General features: G+C 40.7%; 1 protein-coding gene across 1 annotated transcript; it reads right to left on the bottom strand.

The window, feature by feature from the left end:
- Nucleotides 1–340: 340 nt before the first annotated feature.
- LOC137104178 (chondroitin sulfate proteoglycan 4-like) lies at nt 341–18,188 on the bottom strand. Its single transcript, XM_067485076.1, has 22 exons — nt 17,981–18,188; nt 15,242–15,405; nt 13,506–14,603; nt 12,991–13,404; nt 12,769–12,890; nt 12,078–12,186; nt 10,145–11,467; nt 9,273–9,365; nt 8,677–9,174; nt 8,325–8,456; nt 8,047–8,232; nt 7,750–7,932; nt 7,307–7,483; nt 6,628–6,826; nt 6,315–6,446; nt 5,234–5,409; nt 4,871–5,066; nt 4,563–4,734; nt 4,036–4,408; nt 3,714–3,866; nt 2,802–3,383; nt 341–2,408 (listed from the first exon to the last, which is right to left on the bottom strand). The coding sequence occupies exons 1-22, from the start codon at nt 18,042–18,044 to the stop codon at nt 1,302–1,304; spliced, it is 7,653 nt and encodes a 2,550-aa protein (XP_067341177.1). The 5' UTR covers nt 18,045–18,188; the 3' UTR covers nt 341–1,301.
- Nucleotides 18,189–19,777: the final 1,589 nt, after the last annotated feature.

The following is a 19,777-nucleotide window of genomic DNA, read 5'->3' as shown; positions in this document are numbered from 1 at the left end:
AAAAACCTACAAACACAGATACTTTGTTTAAAATCAGCTATTGTTTTTTTTGTTTGTTTGTTTTTTGTCCTTTCGGACATCCCGTGAATTCAGGGTCGGCACAGTGGGTTATTGCCCACATGATGATTTGGCACAGTTTTTACGCCGGATGCCCTTCCTGACGCAACCCTCCCCAATTTCTACCGGGCTTGGACCGGCACTGCACAGCTGGGGATGGGAATGGGCATTTGGGGTTTAGTGTCTTGCCCAGAGACACTTCAACATATTGCCGGGAGCGGGGATCGAACCACTGACTCTGTGGTCCTAGGACGACTGCCTTACCAACTGAGCTTGGTAAGTTTTGAATGGTGTTCATCGCTGAGGCCTATGTTCGCAAGTTAGATAAAATCTATTTGGATGGTCTTAAAATTTACAATTGTCAGAATTTTGTAAAGTATGATGAGTCAGAAGTGTTTAAAATTTTTTTTTTATTTAAGATAAGTCTCTAAAAGTTTTCAGGCCTAAAATGGCTTAAATTTTACAAAAATGCCAGAAGTCAATCAGGAACTGAGTAAGTGAGGCAACACTGCTACTAACACTACTCCAAACTGGTAATACTGTATGGACAGAAACATGGCAGATCACAAACACAAGCTATAAAAAGTAAGACAAAGGAAACAGAAAAGGGCAGGACATGGCGCCTGTGCATAAAGGAGGAACAAAAGCTTACAATTCCATGTACATATATTACAATCTACCAGCCAACATACAAGGTTTCAATGAAGTAACACTTTTTTTTCAGTGTTGTAGGTGAGAGGGGCCTCATACTACATACCTTATGTATTCACACTAAAGCGTACTCAAAATAAAGATACACATCAGATCTCACAGTAAATGCAGTAAACCCACCTCTGTTTCCCTTCTTTGTTCTGCAACAGTTCCAAAAACTACAATACTATAATCAGACCACTGTTTATCTGTGTGGTATTTTGTAAAGTATGATGAGTCAGAAGTGTTTAAAAAATATTTTTTTTATTTAAGATAAGTCTCTAAAAGTAGATTGTTACTAAAACAAGCATGTTCAGTTAAAGCCAGATCCGTACAAAGACTTAAATATGAATACCATCGTACATTTTCTACAACAAATTGAATAATTTCCTCACCAGCTGAGAATATTTTGTCCTCTTTTTAAAAAATGCATAGCAGATCAGATGTGCCTTAGATGTCTACAGATGTTTCCTGTAATGTGGACATGTACAATTTCTTTACCTTCACACCCAAAATACACCTTTAAGGCACAGTTTTCCTTCAGATTGAATCCATCAAACCCAGTACTGGTTGTTTTTAAGAGTTGGAGTCAGGGACCTTGTTCTCACAGAGGTCTTGAATCCTGTAGTGACATTTGGGAGTGTGTTACAACAAGTCACATTTTCTCTTTCAGTACTGTTGCCACCTTTCATAGTCCAATCATCACCTGTTGCATCAGCTTCAAATGGCCCCCAGAAGGTCATCCCAGGGGCCAGACTTCGCCTCCTGGGACTTGTAGGTAACCTGGGTGAGGTGGGACAGCTTGCGGACCCAAGTGGCGTAACCACCACGGAGGGCATAGCCAAGCTACGCTCCGACCGAGCCAAGTATGGACTGTCCTCAGTGGTAAACCGTGCAGCAGTGAGCTCCTGGATGAGCTGTAGCCGGGCCTGTTTCTCCTTGCGATGACGGAACACCAAAATCAAAACCACTAGAATAACGATGAGGAGCAAGCAGGCCAACAGTGGCAGGATAATGAGCAGGGGGTCGGAGGCGGGCCGAGGAAGGACCTCAACAGGAAGTGGGAAGATGTCAGGAGGAATCACCGGAAAGTGTTTTTCTGGGAAGGATGGAGCGTGGGGTTGTGGGGGATGACTGTGTCCTCCTCCATCTGCACTGTTTCCTGATCTTCCTCCATGAATACCATTGCGAGTGTGGTTCCCCCAGCGATTTTGAGGCTTTAACTTGTGCTGTGTCCTACTGTGGTTTTTATGTGACAAAATGTGGGGGTGCAGAGCCACTCCAGTACCGCTCTGGACTGTGGATCCGTTTTGCCCTACTCCTTTTCCTGCAGTAGTAGTCCTATTACTTGTAGGCAGTCGAGTTGTGGTGTGTTCACGACTTGCACGGTCTGCTTTATTTAAACCACCTAGATCATGATGCATCTGGTGGTGGGGTAAGATGGTGAAGTGAAGCTCACCTTTCGCTGGCTGCACATTTCCAGCCTTCAGCAGAAAGATGAAAGAATCATTGCGAGGTCTGGCGGGGGTGTGGCCTCGAGCTGTTGTCAGCGTTGACTGATTGTCACTGAGAGTCTCCTTGATGGCGACTCTGCCTTGAACCACATCTCTGAACGTGAATGACTTCAGGACCTCTGATGCTTGGTTAGGGTCATAGGTCATCTGCATATATGCAACAAAGGCACAGACACACAGCAGAGGAGAGAGTGAATTTAACTTAATTTACTGCAGTTATGCAGTAATGCAGATGAAAGAAGGTATGCAAGACCTGAATGAAGCCTGCTGGATGGTAGTGGTTTTAAATTCAGTAAAAATAGCATACTGTGGTTGATCAAGCTGTTTACAAGATGATCGTACTTATACTAGTCGTATAGTTATATTTATTACATGTACAAAAAGAAATGTTAAACAATGGACACTTGTAAAAGTGGATGAGATGGATGATTTAAAAAACGTTGGTAGTAATGCATTGCATATACAAATTGGAGTTCAACATGTAAGAACACCAGCATGACTCTTTACACATTGTCAAAGTAATACAGTGAACTGCTTTACCTTGACCAGTTTACCATGTTTCGGGGGAGAAAGAACCTCGAATACTGGGTTGGTTCGGCTTATTCTCGCCAGCTCTGAAGCATCAATCATGCCTTTGCCAAGTTTCACGGCGACACCACTCGGTACTCTGACTGGCTCCCTCAGGTAGACCAGAGGCAACACGGTAACCTTCACTGTCTGTGCCGTTACATTTCCATAGTCAACACCAGGCGAGGTGGCTGACACTGAGATTTGGAAGCTGTCCTCTGATTCGCTAAGATCAGTCATGTGATAGACAACATGGCCATACAGCAGATCCTCATGGCAGAAGGTTGTGACCTCTTGGTCATTTATAGCGATGCGTCCATGGTGAGGGAGTGTGGTGACCCTGTAGGTAATATTGGCCCAACTGCGACCGTTAGTTTGAGCTGCCAGCTGGTTGGTAGTCAAGACCACAGCAGTCCTGCCTTGAACCAATGAAAGGCCAGTGTTGTTCACCATGGAAACTGAGGGTTTAATCACCTCCAAACTGAAGAGTTTGTAGAGGGGACGGTGATGACCATCAGAGACATTGAAGTAAAAAACTCCTGTTGAAAGCTCACCCTGAAGGAGGAAGCACAAAAAGGAGGGATAAACGGAATGGAATAGAAATGGAGTCAAAATGCACTAATAAATGTTACACTACACTACATGGTTTTATCTCACAGCAATGATTTAATCGGGAAATCACTGGAAATAAATAGCCAGATAAAAGTAAAAAAATTATTTAAGATTCATAATTTTTTCTCGTGACATGTCCTCTATTCAATTTAAAAAAAATACTAAATTTTAATGCTGTTTTGTAACTTCTGATGGCAGTAATGCAGAGAGAGATTAAACAAAAAGTGGATTTCAAAGTCAATGTGCAAAGTCTCTGTGATGAAGTTACTCCACCTTTTGTATGAAGTGCAGCCGACCATGGTTGATGTCATATTGGGTGAAGGATGTCACTGGTTCTGGTCTCTCTCCCAGCGTTAGGTAGCCATTGTTGGGATTACTGATAACAAGGTAGTGCAGCTCCTCTGGAGGGGTGTCATGATCTTCAACCTGTCCGTATGGATTGACACGGTATATCTTTTCTTTAAAGGGAATTCACCCAAACTCAGTTTTCAGATATAGTTACTGCTGCTCACAAGATGAAATCTTCAGAGCAGTTTGATTAAGATAGTAATTGAAAAACAATTCGGAAACAAAAACATTCGGAGCACTGGCTCACCTGCAGATTGTCTGGTCCAAGTACGACTCTCTCTCCAACTACAACCTTCATGCTCGGGGCTCTGCTCCTAATGAGTGGCGGCTGGTCATTGACTGGTGTCACTGTAATGTTAAAGGTTTCTGTCACGGTCAGGCTGTCCTTAAAGTTGGGACGTGACACCACGTCTAGGGATGAAAGAGAGGATGATGAGGCTAAATACAGAGGAGAAAATGAGGAGGAAGAATCAGAGGAAAGAGCAGATGAAGAGGAGGAAAGATCCAAAGGAGCCACCCAGGCTCGGAAAGTGAAGCTGTCACTCGTCGTCTCTGAGTCATCGTGGGTGTAAGTGATGCCAAAGTTGTTCAGAGTGATCTGAGAGAAATCTGGTTGGTTCCTGCGAGAAGGAGAAAATAAAAAGCCACATGTGAAATTTGCAAGGTTTTCCTGAATCAAGATTTTGCAATAAAAAAACAACAGTTAGCAACCAAGATTTAACACTTTTTATTCAGTCAATTATTTATTGACAGGGCAAGACAGGAGCCCAGCACCTGGTGAGATTGTGACCTCCTATAGACAGAGCACCGTGACGTGGCAGAGAAATCACACGGTAAAGGACATGGTGGTCCTCCCTGTGAGACTCTGGGACTTTTTCTAGGAGATTAGAAGCATCGAGCTTAGATCTGTCAATCGTCACCTTGCCTCCCTCTGCAACCACAGCACCTGAATAACAAAAAAGAATCGCAATGGCAAATTGCTGTATATTAAGATATAACTAAACATCTCTCTAATAAATAAAAGTAGTAATATGACACATATTTCATAAATATAAACTTACAAATATTTTTGTAAAACTTACCTGCATTGCTCAGTAGTCTGGTCTTGTATTGAGAGTTGTTGTGACGTTTGTGGGCCTGGTAGGATATTAAGATGGTGAAAGTGTGTGGAGGAAGAAAAGCAGGAGGAGAGGACACAGTGAAAGAGAAAAAGTCTGAAGCCGACAATTCCACGGACACTGGCTTGTTCTGATCATAAAGGATAACTCCATGGTCCACCTTGTCAAACATGAGATGCAAAAATTAATAAAAGCGGACAAAGGATTGTTTTATTTGTGAAGAAAATATAGCCTAAGTCTGCCTTTGGTGCAGTGGTTGAGCAATGGTCATCTCATTGTGGATATACACAGTAATAGCAGTAATCCTATATACAGTACGCCTCATACCATGCTTTGTGTGAATGTGGAAATTATTTTTGTGGAGTTGTCAGGTAAACGCTGGACCAGTTGGCCAAGTTTAGGTGAAGCGGTCACAGCAAACACCACTGACTGGTTCCTTCTGATGTCGCTAATATTGTTGGTTACAGCCTGAAGCTCCTGTTCAGAAATTGTTTTCACAGAGCCTTTACAGAGAACACACACACACACACACACAAAAAAAAAAACACAATAAGAAAGAAGAAAAGTTTCTAACAATACAGAGGTAGCAGCCAACATTCCTGATCGACAGTGGTATCTGTGGACATGTGCATTCCTAGTGAGTGAAATTAATGTACTGTATATACATACAGGTGACAAAGGAGACAACAAAGCTATAAAATTCAACAACCTCTTTCTCATTTGTTAACTAACCCTGATAGTGGTGAGACACTGTAAGATGTAGAGCTTGATTGGTATTAATCTCTGTCATTTTTACAGTACATCAGAAGAACCAGCTACCTCAGTGTTAAATGGTGTGATTTCATTAATGAAAAGACAATCCAGGGTCACCTATGATTTATGTCATTACCTAAACAGTTTATCTGGATACATAGCATTTAAAAGTGATCATGTTATCGTAAATTAGGATTTGTTATACTACTTCAGTCTGAAGGTTGTTTTATATGTACTTCTTTATCACAAAGTAGTGGCTATGTATCAAAATATCAGTTTACATAACCTTGACCAGAAAAAACTGCTGATAAGTTTGTTTGTTCAAGTATAACATAGTGGCACTGCAAGCCTGGCAGTAACAGGGCACAGAGAAACTGTGTTCAGTGTGTAAGCAGATACATCCATTAAAGGAGGGCTTAGACTAGTGATGCCGCCCTGTGCCACTGTTATATACTGTAACTAAAAGCAAACCTTTTGAGGTTTCATTTGAAAATTAAACAGCAGTAGTGCTGCTCAGCAAAAATTTGTGACAGACAAATACATGCGTGGGTTTGTGTTTCCTGGTTTGTACAAACAAAAACACAGGGTAAAAAGTGGCTTGGCATCCACCTAGGCAGGGTGGGAATTATTGCAAATTTCTACTCTATTCTGGTACCTGGATGGACGACCAGTGGACGGTTTTTTTGCAGTGAGAGGACCAGAGACTGGGCAGTTGTGCTGAAGATCTGACGAGGGGCAAAGTTAACACCATCATTCACTTGAAAATGAAAGCCCCCAGACAACGCACCTACACAGGAAGAAATACAGCATTTACATTCTTTAATTCATTCATTCATGTCCTTTCTCTAAGCTCATTTTTACCCCAGAGCCCAATAATAAAAACTACACTTACAACACAAACTATCCTGAAATGCACAACAATTTCATTTATAACTAAATTTAATTTGCCAAGCTTTTCTGTTGCTCACCACTATGCACAAACACCAGCTGTCTGCTCTGTATGTGATTCTGGGTGAAGTTCAAGATGTGTCTGGAGGGGGCGCTCTTCAGAGCCAGGTGGCCGTTGCTGGGTGGTGTGACAATGAACTCCAGCCCCTCAGGTGGAGTGTCAGAGTCCTCAGCGCTAAGATCATCTGTGGTTATTTCTGTCACTGAACCCACCCACACCTGAGCAACAAGACGAAGATCATAAAGGTTTTCATTGAGTCTTTATATTTCTAAAAGACAAGCTTCTTCAGAAACAATATCTTACACTAATATTTTGTTAATAATCAGGCAACACATACAGGTACTGAATAGAGTTTATATGTAATGTGTTGTTGTGTGACTTTTATTCTGAGACAGGTTTTTCAGAAACCCTCATTTGGATGTTTCCCAGTATTTACAACAATGTGCTGAGTCATTTACTCATTAAGGGCTGCCTGATCATGTACTTTTCCCCTTTTCCTCTTTTCCTTAGTCCGTCTTCATCATCAGAAAACTACATATTAATCCAAAAACATCTGCCTGGTTTATGATTGTTTATAAATTGTAAGTATTTGTAAGTATTTGTTTTAAACAAAGGTTGTGGGGGGGGGTCCTATTTTATTTTTGCTTCTGTTCAGTATTTTGACTAAAGCAGAGGTGTCCTATGTTATTACTTCTTACCTTCAAACCCTGGTTGGTTGTAACGATGGGAGTCTCATCATTAATAGGAGTGATGTTGATGTGAACGGTGCGGGGCAAGCTGTGCTTAGTGATTTCTGTCTGATTGACCATGATAATGAAGTTGTCTCGCCGTGTGTCACTGCCATCATGAACATAGGAGATATACTCACGTTCCACCTGAAACGAAATTTTGGATGAAGAAGATTCAGGCAGCCATCGTTTTTAACCCAGCCCTATACTGTATAGTATCATACAGCTTAGATATTGTTCATTCCAAACAAAAAAAGATCAGTAAGTCGTAGTAATCTGGATAAAGTAACACAAACAAGTGTGCTTAAATTGACCTGGGTACTATTTGTGTGTGTATATGACCAAAAAGTCTTATCTAACATTTCATCCTGCCTTATAAGTGGTTACTAGTATGTTTTTGTGCTCAATCAAACCTCAGTGTCTGTAAAAGCAGTGATGGGCATCCCCGGAATCCGGCTGTGCTCCAAGTGACCATGTCTTGGTGGAGTGATCACTTGAAACAGGAAGTTCATGTCTGAGAAGTGATGACTTGTGACCCTGATGATATCAGAGGTCAGAGGCAGGGATGACCCCTCATCAAGAGTTAAGTTGGATACCTACACAAACAACAGACCCAAATGATGTCTTCTCCACATAATTTTTTTGTTAGTGTGGAAATGAATTTCTCTTCTTTTTGCGCTTCATCTAGTAGCCAGACATGCATTTGGTACCTGTAGAGGGAGCAGGATAGGAATGATGTCGATCTCCAGCTTGATAGGACCAACCTTCGTGATCCCATTGGTTGCCTCCAAAACAACAGAGTCATTGATGCTTCCTATGGCCTGCTGATGGTAAATGACCAGTCCCTGGTTGATGTCCTCTTGAGTGAAGGAGGTTGTCTGCTGCTTTTTAATACCCTGAAGAGAAAAACAAAGTACAAAAGACTTGTTTCTGTCCTGTTCCTGTTTCACACAGAGAAACCCACAAGTATCTTTTAAGCTGTCGGTACCTGATGGAGGAGCTTCTCTCCAGTGTTGTTATTGTGCTTGTTATTAGAAAAGACTCTCTGAAGAACACCCACAGTGGGTTGACTGTGGACTGTGAAAACTATCTCTGATGGCTGGTTGTTTTCATGGACCACCTTGTGAAAAATTTGTTTAATTTTTAATTTACATTTTTACATGGAAAATGATGCATACATAAAAATCCCACGATACAGTCACCAACCATAAAAATAAGCCTTGATACACAGGCCAGCAGAGTGAGTAACTCAGTAAAAACATATTTAGGCTACAAAGTTTGTTTTGATAGCGTACACATTCCTTATGAATGAGTGAGTTTTGTGTCGTGTATTGACTTACCTCTAAATGTCCCCTGCTTACTGAGACATTCTGTCCTTCTGCCACTACCACTGGATGGTTGCTTATGACTGATGGTGGCCTCTGATGACTCTCCAAGTAGATTTTAACTGACACTCCAATGTCTAGATGCACCTCTCTCCTTCCCCTGTCCACCCGACTGTCTGTGTTCTTCTCCCTTGCTCTTGCCGTCACGTTGAACCCATCAGTCAGCTCATTACTACCATCATGGTGATACACCAAGCGTCCCGCCACTACATCCCATTGGGTAAATACTGAAACTGCATTTGCTTCTGTCACGGTGTCACACTTTCCATCACTGAAGCAAAGGACACCATGTTTAGGTGGAAGGAAGACCTCGAATGTCACCTCCTCTGGGTCTCGGATGTCAAGATTACTGAAGACGCTGAGGTTAGTGGAGGTCAAGCTTGTTATTCCACCTCGCTGGACCATGAGGCCTGTGTTGTTCTCCACCTGGAGGTAAGGATCCTGGGCCATAACCTGTATCAGCCAGTTTTAGGACACAGACAGTCAGTAAACAAAGCTCTAGACTGACTTACTTTCATATTACAAATGGATTATGAAAACACCATACTCACCTCCATCAGTGTGGACACATAATGTTTCCCATCTGATACAAAAAGCACGTAACGCCCCAAACTAACTCCTCTGTGGACAAACAACACCTTTTTCTGAAAGCAGAAAATGAGATGATATCAGGAAATGGAGGAAAGCATCAAGTTGCTTTAAAAAAGTAAACCAATGTAATTCTTTGATTTCAAACTGTAAAATTGTTTTCACTGGCATAAAGTAAATGTATACTGAAAATATGTTTATTGTATTTTTTTCATTGTGTTCCTCTATTTATGTATTTTACATTTTCTAGAATCTAAATGTTATACGACAGCTGCATTACCTCTGTTAAGGTGTCAGCACATTTCAGATAAAAGGGTTATAAGGTTTACAGCACCCTCCCATCACATTGTCCAATGCTGGAAGGTGGAGCATCAAATGAGACAAATTGCATTTTGTGCAGCGACTGGCCAGATGTGCAGGTGATGAAAGATTTGTCCTCCTCTTTCAAGCTGTCTTACTTCATTCTTCACACAAAGGCTTCATCACTTTTCATGTGTCTAAGCAGGCACTGAATGAATGCCTGTGAGGGAAACTATGTCTCCTTATTCTGATGATTCATGAAGTTTCATTCCTATGAAATGTCTGAATATAATTTTTTTTACTGAAATTTGAATGCAATCATTTGAAACAATCACCTGGACAAACATTTCCTGCAAACTAACCCCAAGAGGCTTCAGTCTTTTAAACCTTACCAATTGTTTAAACGTTAATGATCATATGTGCGTCAATAAACATCTGGTGAGTAAAACAGTAAATCCATATAGCTTTAAGTGGGTGGTTCCAACTTTTGTACCATCTGAATGATCACCAATGTTCACAGATAAATCATTCTAACCTGCTCGAGGTCCCGCTGTGTAAACTCATACAGCTTTTGGCTGGGATCACTGGCCAGCACCAGCTCACCCATGGGAATCCCCCTGCGTGTGTACACCAACCAGCTGTCCTCAAAGTCCAAGTCATCATCCCGGAAACAAAGGTCATTTAATGTCACCAACCTCTGGCCCTCACGAGCCACATGGAAAACTTTATCAACAACCCTGACAGGTCTCTGATCATTGACGAGCTGAATGGAGATATTAAATGTGTACTTGGCCTTGTTTCTGTCCTCCTTCTTATTGAGGTTTTTATGTGGTTTGTAAACCATGACTTGAAATATAAATGAATCTTGTTTGGTCTCGCTGTCATCGTGAACATACATGACTTTCTCGTCTATGATATCCTGATTTGTGAATGTTAAAATGTTGTCATTAATAGATGTTGAATTGGAGATATTGATTTTTCGTATCTGCCCATGATTTGGGCTCACTGTAATGGTGTATTGGACCTCCCGGTTACTTGCCATGTGAGTGAACAGAACATCTTTGGAGATGACTTTACTTCCTCCTTCTGGGACCGAAAGAACTTTGTTTACAACAGAGATGGCTCTTGACTCCGCTTTAATGTTAATTCTAAAGTCATAACTTGATGAGTTGGCATGTGTTGAAAACACTTGAAAGCTGAACATGTCTCTTGTGTCATCGAACAACCGGAGCAGCTCGTACTTTAGCAAACCATCTGTGATATTCTTCTGACTGAATGTTGAGTCCCTCTGTAGAACTTGGTTGTTGAGGAATAGCTGACCTTTCTTTGGTACTGTTAGGAGACGGATGTAGAGGTTGGTCTCGTTGAGTTTAACACCCTTAGAAATCACATGAAAATCATTGGCAGTGACAACAGCCATCTGAACACCGCTGACCTCCATCTTGCTGCGCGTGACCTTGAAATGAATCCAGTGTACCATGATGGGGAAAACAACCTCCTCCGTAGCCAAAGAATCGATGCTGATTTTACATTTAAAATGATCAGTGATGTTCTGAGTCTGAATGCCATGAAAAGTGCTGAGATATCGGATCTGTTCTTTTTCCAGAAGTTTCTGAGAGAAGGAAGTTGTCGCTTTCCAGTAACCACTTGAGTGCAACCGTTGGAGCTGACCATACTGTGGCAACTCTATAATGTCATAGCGGATTTCCACTGCCTGATTAGCCACATTAGTTTGTACTGCAAGGTGACTGGTGGTGATGATGGAGGCCTCGCCTTGGTTCACCTCCAATGCGGTGTTATTCACAACTTTGTGTTGGAATGCAACTGCCATAATCCTCAAAACTACTGCATTGCTCACCTGCAAAAAGGAGATAGAGAATAAGCAAACATCAGGTGAGCATAAATGAGAGAAATTATTTGGAAAATGGTAGGAAACTAAATGACAAAAGACTGTAGAATAAAGAAGAATGAGGATATAGCTGGTAGTAGATGGTTAATAAAGCCTACAGAAAATGTTTAACCTGTTTCAGCAATCTACTGTAACATCAGCAATCAAATGACAATGTAAAAAATGTGTTTGCATTAAAACAGTCATCCTTATTGTAGCTAAAACACTAAGCTCACAGCTATTCCAGCAGTTCTGTGACACTGTACTCAGACACATCAATGCGTTGAGCTAAATGATAATGTCAATATACTAATATATAAATATAAGGCAAACATAATGTTAAACATGTTGACTATTTTAAGCATACGTAAACATTAGATACAACAGTAAAAATATACTACAAAGGTTTGTGACAATGCATTTATTAAAATATTTAGGAGATTTACCTGACATTGATTTTGACTGGACACATGCTAGTGGGCCTTTATGGAAAGTCAGAAGATCACCAAAGTTTCTAAAATCTTTTCTTATGGATATCAAATGTCATAGCAATCCATCCATTAGCTGGCTCATAACTTACTTTTTGGCCATCGCTGACCCTGAGCGCCAGCCTGGAGGTGGAGACCCCAGTGTGTACAAAGCTGATCTTCCTCTGCTCCAGATCATGCAGGGAGAACAACTTAATGGCCCTGGAAGATAAATACAGTACAACCCAGTTTCCTTGTATGATTTTTCTCCCTGTTTTTCTCTACTCTACTTGGTTTGATTAAAAGACACTGGAGGTCTTTTAATGCTCTAAAACAAATATTTTTGTATATTATAATCAAGCACAAACAGAAGCAGAGCATTGGGTTGGGATGCAGAAGGAAGCAGCCTCGAATCCCACCCCACCAGGTGTGGCCCCACACAGCCACCAAGGGCAACCTTGGTTCTGGTCCCGAGCCCGGATAAAAAAATGGGAGGGTTGCGACAGGAAGGGGATCCAGCGTAAAAGCACATGCCAAATCAACGTTCTGCAGTGGTGACCCCTGAAGGGACAAGCAAAAAGCTGTTGATCTTGTTACAAACATGGCTTAGCTTTTGTCCCACTAGCTTAATTTCACTTTATTTATTTATTTTATGTTTCGCATACCATATAAATTAAGAATACATTCACATTTAATAACCCCAGCTTTAGTTAAATCTATGCTGTTTCAAACCAATAGACGTCAGTAACTGCATAGGAGTCAATTTGCAAAGCACTGTGAAGCCTCACAAGCTCCAGCACCAACCTGCCAGGATAATCCTGGTGCTCAAGGTATCCAGCGTCAGAGCTGAGGTTTCCAAGGGCACTGAACACCAAGTCCACAGGACTGCTGTCAGGATCTGACACTCTCAGGACATCTGTTGTAAGCTGGGGACATTGAGGATATATTATTAAAATTAAATTTTGATATTGCTGTTAATTAACAGATACTGTATTCATATATCACCCTGTCATTCAGCTTGACTACCTGTTTTTTGGACTTTTCCACGAGATTGAAAAGGTTTCCCCCAGGCAAGCTGAGCACTGGTGCGTCGTTAACAGAGCTGATGCTGATGTCAAACTGATGCAGGTGGCTGCCCTCCAAATACTCAGGAAACTCCTTCTTATTGCTGGATGAGATTGAAAACAAGAAGAAGTCACTGTGGTCCTCTGACCCACTGTGAACGTATATCACCCGACCCTGCCATAGGTCGAGCATACTGAAAGTGCGATGTTTTTCCTCTGCCCCTATTGTTATAGTCCTCCCCTGCCCCTCATCCCATCTCATTCCATCAGAGTTTGAACTTTGGTCCAGACGGAGTTGGCCATGGATAGGCAGTTCCTCAATGCGGAATATTAACTGGGATGGATGGATGCCCAATTTCTGGAAATCCAGATTCATCTGGAAATGAGTCCAAGGCAATAAAGAGACAAATATATTTTTATTGACATTGAGAAACTCTTGATACTAAGAACAGATAAGCAGGGGATATTCCTTCCTACCTTGATGTGTTTGGGCTCCAGGGCTGCCTGGCCTCCTTCTGCTACCTGTAGCTTCCTCAACAACAAAATGTTAGGATTGTTGTTGCCAATTGCTTGTGTGGTTGTAACATAAAATTTAGGATGATCTGTTGGGCTGACAGTAGTCACCATCACTGGAGCTTGTCCTCTATTACAGCTTGCAGTGACGTCTTTGGTGACTGTTGCATGAGGTAGGCCCATTCTTTGAGCGTTCACCGTAACATGTCTGAGACAGCCTTTAAAGGAGCTTACTCTTCTGGGTGAGGCAGAAAACAACCCAGTTCGCCTTGCCTCTGCCTTTGCTTGTTCATCAAGCCCTCCTAGGAAGACTGGCCCTTTAAGCTGGATGACTTGCAGCACTGGACTCAGGTTGGTCTTGATTAATTCCTTGCCCACCTTTAGCTGTACGCTCCGAGGCAGTAAACGCAACTGGATGGTGTACCACATGTGGTTGATCTGGACATTGGTTACAGAACGAAGCTCGGTTTTATTCCCCTCTTCACTTCCTACTGTCGCCACCAGGTGACCTTGTCTGATTTCTACAGCAACATACCCATTCTGATAGCTGGAACTGTACAGGACAATACCGTCTTCTAATTTCGCAGAGGGGTATAATTCACACTCAATTACAGCTTCCTGTGGTACTTCCCACAGTGGTAGTGCAATGAAGGCTTTGGAGCTGAAGAAACTGACAGGATCTTCTACAGTTGCAGAAAACTGTGGACTACAACCCAAAGATACCTCATGGACATGTATGTATCCAGAATAAGGCTTTAGGTTGGACAACAGGTTATGTTCATTGAAAACAACTTCATCTAGACAACCTCTAAACCCATTTGAGATGTTTAGAAGGTAGGGGTGTTTCAGCCCAGCTGTCCCCCCCACAAAAAGACCATCCTCAACACTGAGCTCCAGATCTGGTCCTGGCATGCGGAGGCTGATGCGAGAATTTCGGTCAATGGTCATGCTGATATTATAGTGGTCGTGGGTCAGCTCAATGGAGTGCCAAACCAGGTCACCAAGATGAATGCCCTTTTCAGAGCGTAGTGACCGCTCACCTGAGCCCAAATCCAGACGCACCTAAGAGATGAGGGAAGACGCAAAATAGGGAAAGAGTAGCAAAAGACAGTGTAACGGGGGATAAAAAATAAAGTTAGAACAAATAAAATAGTAATAAAATAAATAATAAAAAGAAAAAAGGGCAAAACATAAAATAAATTACATCACACAAAACACAAACAAAACATTCAAAATGGAAGAAGTTGTTAACTGTATGTTAAATGATTCCACAAAGATAAATACATCCAAACACTTTCATGTACTTGGAGTTTTCATTAAACCTTTGTGGTATTTTCTCTTAGCGTTGGTCATGATGAAACTTGTTCAGAAATTAAACCAATCCCAAAGGGTTTAATTTTTTTCCCTCTTCAAGCAACCTGACACCAAGAGGAATGCATCTTCTCTCTGGCTCTTCTCAGGATTGTAAATGCCAATACATATGAGGCAAAATGGCCCAAGGGACAGTATTTCCTCTTGTTTTGAAGGTGTAAAGCCTTTTTATGTAAGACGCTTATGACAATCTTCAGTGTGCCGTATTATTAACATTAACATAACAACAGAATATCTTTCCTCTGATAATACTGATGGCCTTTAAAATAATACATTGGGACTTTTGTCTTTTCATGTTTCCTATTACCTTAATATGTGGAATAACCTACCTGCAGGTGCCCAGAAATCAGCTCCAGCAGCAAGAAATCTCTGTTTCCTGCTGCCAAAAATAGCAGCCCCGTCTGACTGGAGGTTCGAAATCGGACATGAAGCAGTGACTGAATGGATGCATCCACTCTCCGCAGGTGGATATAGCCATCACCATAGAATGACACTACAGCAATAAATAAATAATAAAAAAAAGAAATCTGATCACAAAGTGAGATGGATGAATTAGAATAGCATTAATTTAGCTTTTAACATTTTATTACCAACTCACCTAATGATTGTTATGAGGCTACACTGGGATGTTACAAATTGGTTCAGTGCAGACTTAATACTTAAAAAACATGTTAACATTTTCAGGACTGTCTGATACAAACATATCACTAATGTAACATGTACGTTCAGTATCAATATTGAAACCAGCATGTGGTGACCAAAAGCCTTTCCCCAGCACAGGCTATTCCATTAATCTGTATTGACTGGCTTGTCAATGTGATGTCTGCTCTACACTTTACACCTGCTATCTGAATTCAATTAATGACAACTAATGCATTCTGGAGCGGGTCATCCCGAAATGTTCTGATGCTAATTAGACTGTTGACCCAGATGATTCAGATTAGATATTTAGTTTTACAAACGTTCCCTAATGACTAAGCTGTTCTGGAAGCACAAAGAACATAATCAGTTGGTGGCTGTTCATCACAGAATATGTGGTTGACTAGAATAGGGAATAGTGACATTGACATTTATGATTTTTAACAAGACCAGTACTTCATGATAACAGCTCTGTAGGTTCTTACAGCTCTTTGAGTTAAATACTAACGTTTGTCAATTAGCACCAAGCACAAAGTACACCAGAGGCCGATGTGAATATCATTTTTAGTTGAAAAATAAAGAAAATGCCAAATCTTTTGTGTGGGTTGGTGGTACTAGATGATAACATCTGTAAGAGGTGTCATTGCAGTCTATCACATCCTTTGGTCATTGACACTACTAATGATTTCAAGTGATATTCACATGGTGGTCCTGAACAAACATGATGCATTGACTGACCATATATCCATCATTGACATCCATAGAGCTGTGCTGCTGGTGGTATAGCTATGCATTAAGCACTTACCCTGTATCTCATTTTTTTTGTGTGGCCTTTTTAAGTCATTTGCAATTAATTCATAAACAACTATTTAGGGTTAGAATTTTCTAATTGTGTGTATATGTCATTATGAGGGATTTATATTTTATCATGAGGCTAGTAAAGCATCACTCACATCTGTTTAGTAAAATAAGAGTATTCTTTATTTATATCGATTTGACCTACAAAGCACCACTCAGCCTGAATGTCCATTTGTGCAAACTGCAACAATGAATAAAGGTCAGGAAGATGTCAGTGTGTGAACAGTTTTGTCTGTTATTCGAGGATAAATAACCCTCCACAAACTATCTAAAGCTCTCTAAAAGAGAGAACCAAAAAGAAAAAATCTCAGTAATAATGTAATTACATAAAAAACAATCATTTGTATCACGCAGAAAAAGGCAGTCAGCACAATAAGCTAGACATTTACCTGTGGGAAAGTCAAAGTATTCAGACTCCATGATTAGTTTGCCTTGAAGGTTGTTAAATTATTTGCGATATTGACAACATTGGTCTCTTGTTTGTAAAATGTTTTTGGGTAAGCTGCTATGGCTAACTTTGGTTAATTGATTATTTTGGATGTTATTGCACTTAAATGCTTCTGTAATGCTGTTTGGATGCACTGCAAAAAGCGAAAGTTTGTAATCGTAGCTACGATTGTGTGTTATAAGACTTGGTATAAAGAGAAGTACCCAGTCAGCAGGCTGAACCAGCATGTCTCTGTGCATAAAGCCTATAAGCTTGATGGCAGTTCAAGCCATGTCTGTACATCTATCTCTAATCTTCCTCTATCATACCAACGTACATTGGATTATTAGTAATCTTCCTAGAGGCATACCTCAAATGTGGCGGCAGCTCTTCATTGTACTGTGATAAGCAGGTATGAAGTTGTTTTTAAAAAACGCAAAACTGTCTAAGGGAGAGCTGATGCTAAAATGAATATCCTTTAAATGTTCAGCAGCAATAATGTTTGAATGCAATTTTTTGTAAGTGGTAGTTGAAAGGTTTAGCCCTCACATAGTTGAAACCAGGTCTGGGGAAGCCATTTTGTGAATTAGTGAATTTATTAATAAAGAGGTGTATGGATTTGCAATCAATTAAACAATGAATTATTACATTTTTGAGTCAAATCAACAGTGATATCGTAGCTTCCATTTAAATGTTGTGTAGGAAAGAGCATATTTGCATGCTGTTTTATTTAAGTTGTACTTGTTTTGAAATGTGACACATGTCTATGAGGAAAGAAATAACTGCAAGCATCCAATCAAAATATCATCCGATGTGCAGCAGCATATTGTCATGTGTTTACAGATAATATTATACTGGATTAAACATTAAGCTGCCATTAGACATATTTTAATTTAGCCAAAGGTATCACATACATTATATTGCTACCACATTTGCATTACTAAAAACCATTTGTGTAAGATCACTTAATGGAAATATGGAAATGAACACAGTCACACACACAAAACAGAATATTAAATGCATACTAAATGCTTGTATAAGGAAAACATTTTTACAGGCAAAAAAATAAAAAATCCAGCCATAACAGTTTATACACCTGACATTTTGGAGGGAACATGATCTTTTCTTCTCTGCAGCACCTTACCTCCATAAACGAGTCCTGTGGAAATCAACAGGAGCAGAAACAGATCAGCCCAAAAACCTCCCATCGTTAGTTAGGCCCTTATAATCTTACATGTTCAGGTAAGAGCAACATCTGGCTGCTTGATTAGTGTGATCCATTGTCTATACTACACAACACTACCTCTGCATGTCAGTTTCACCACTGACAACTTCCAAACAGCCTCTGCTTGTTCTGCTGGCCTTGGATAAAAGCTTTTAAAAAAAATAAGTACCTGTGAGCTGAGAACAGTGAGGTGGAGCTCCACCATCAGACCCTCCCTTCAGCTGTTTTGTGATCACTACTAAACATGAACACAAGAGGGTGCTGTGACAACGTATAGCGAGAGGAAAGAGGGTCAAAGTGCTGTATGTGTTTCTGTTCATGGAAAGACTACAACTGGAAATCAAGTCTTCTGTGCTTAGACTACAGCTGTTTTGAAAAGGCAAGTGTGGTAGTATATTGTGAATTGGAATCTACTTTTAAGGACTTAGCCTATTATACCATTTGCCAAAGCCCAGATATCTTAGTTTTTACCCCATTCAACATATTAAATAGCCAAAAAGGGAAAAAAAAATTGTAGCATAAAGCTAGTAGTCCAGGGTGGAGTGTCTCTCTCTAAATATTAACTGGGACAAACTCCAGTCCCTAATGAATGTTGAAAGGATTTTGAGGGCATAGATCATGGATGGATAGATGAGTGGAAATCTGTGTTGTCCATTCATCTCCTTTCTCCTGGCTGGTGGTGTTGGTGGGGGTTTTCCCACAGTGTCTTTTTGTGTACAACCACTGGGGGACTCCCAAGTCTGACATATTCAAATGCACATGGTCATTGTAAAAAGTAGAAACATATTAAAAAGCTACTTAGTTTTAGCACTAATGCTAAGGGTGATAATTTGCGTACTTTAAACCCCTGATGGCAGTAAAGCATCAAAGTTGAAGTGGACTGAATTGAAATGAGTTGACTTGCAGAGAGGGAAAGAAGAGAATGAGGTTGAGAGTGAAACTAAGAAACTAAGAAAATATATATGTAAAGTATGACTAGGGAAATAGAGTGGGGGGAGGAGGAAGTAAGAGGGAACAACAGGTCAAAAGAGGGAAATAGCTGGTGGCAGACTGGGATGAAGTGGAAGTTTGGGTGTGATTGTTCAAGCTGCACACTCCCTGGTCTGTATCCTGAGCCCCTCCACCCTCTAACCTACCACCTATACACACATACACACACACACACATGCATGAAAACACACACTAATATAGTGTAAAGCTGCAGGTCCATTAAAATGAAAGAACACATGCAGGCTTTTATTTGTCTGCTGATTCAAATGACTGTGTTGAGGCTTAGTTCCCAGGATGTTGAATAATAGACTCTGCAGCCTTCTTAAACTAAGGGGTCACACCCAAAATAGGTCACAGTTCAGCTGGTGAAGGGTCCTCTCTCAATTAGAGTAGTGGCGTGTTTTAATGAGCCTCGATCCCACGCTGAGAGGATTATCATCTTGTCTTTTAGTGTTGAAAAGTTTTTAAGATAAACCGGCAGAAAACAGCGTGGAATAATGTTAATATTGAGTTCGAATTTATACATTTCACACTTATTTAATCTTTTCTGTGTATCAGGTCCAATTTGTGTGTTGGGATTTGGTGTTCATTACTGGATAATATTGTCTTTATTTACTCCTTGTGTTTCAAAGGTGGTGCATCAAAGCGTTATAGTTCAGCAAGTCTATGAAGTCCTGAATAAAATTTACATGTAACACGACTAGACTTTAAGAAACTGGGGCCAAA

The sequence above is a fragment of the Channa argus genome, chromosome 18, assembly GCF_033026475.1.
Source record: "Channa argus isolate prfri chromosome 18, Channa argus male v1.0, whole genome shotgun sequence".
Taxonomy (NCBI): domain Eukaryota; kingdom Metazoa; phylum Chordata; class Actinopteri; order Anabantiformes; family Channidae; genus Channa; species Channa argus.
This window is presented reverse-complemented; position numbering and strand designations above follow the sequence as displayed.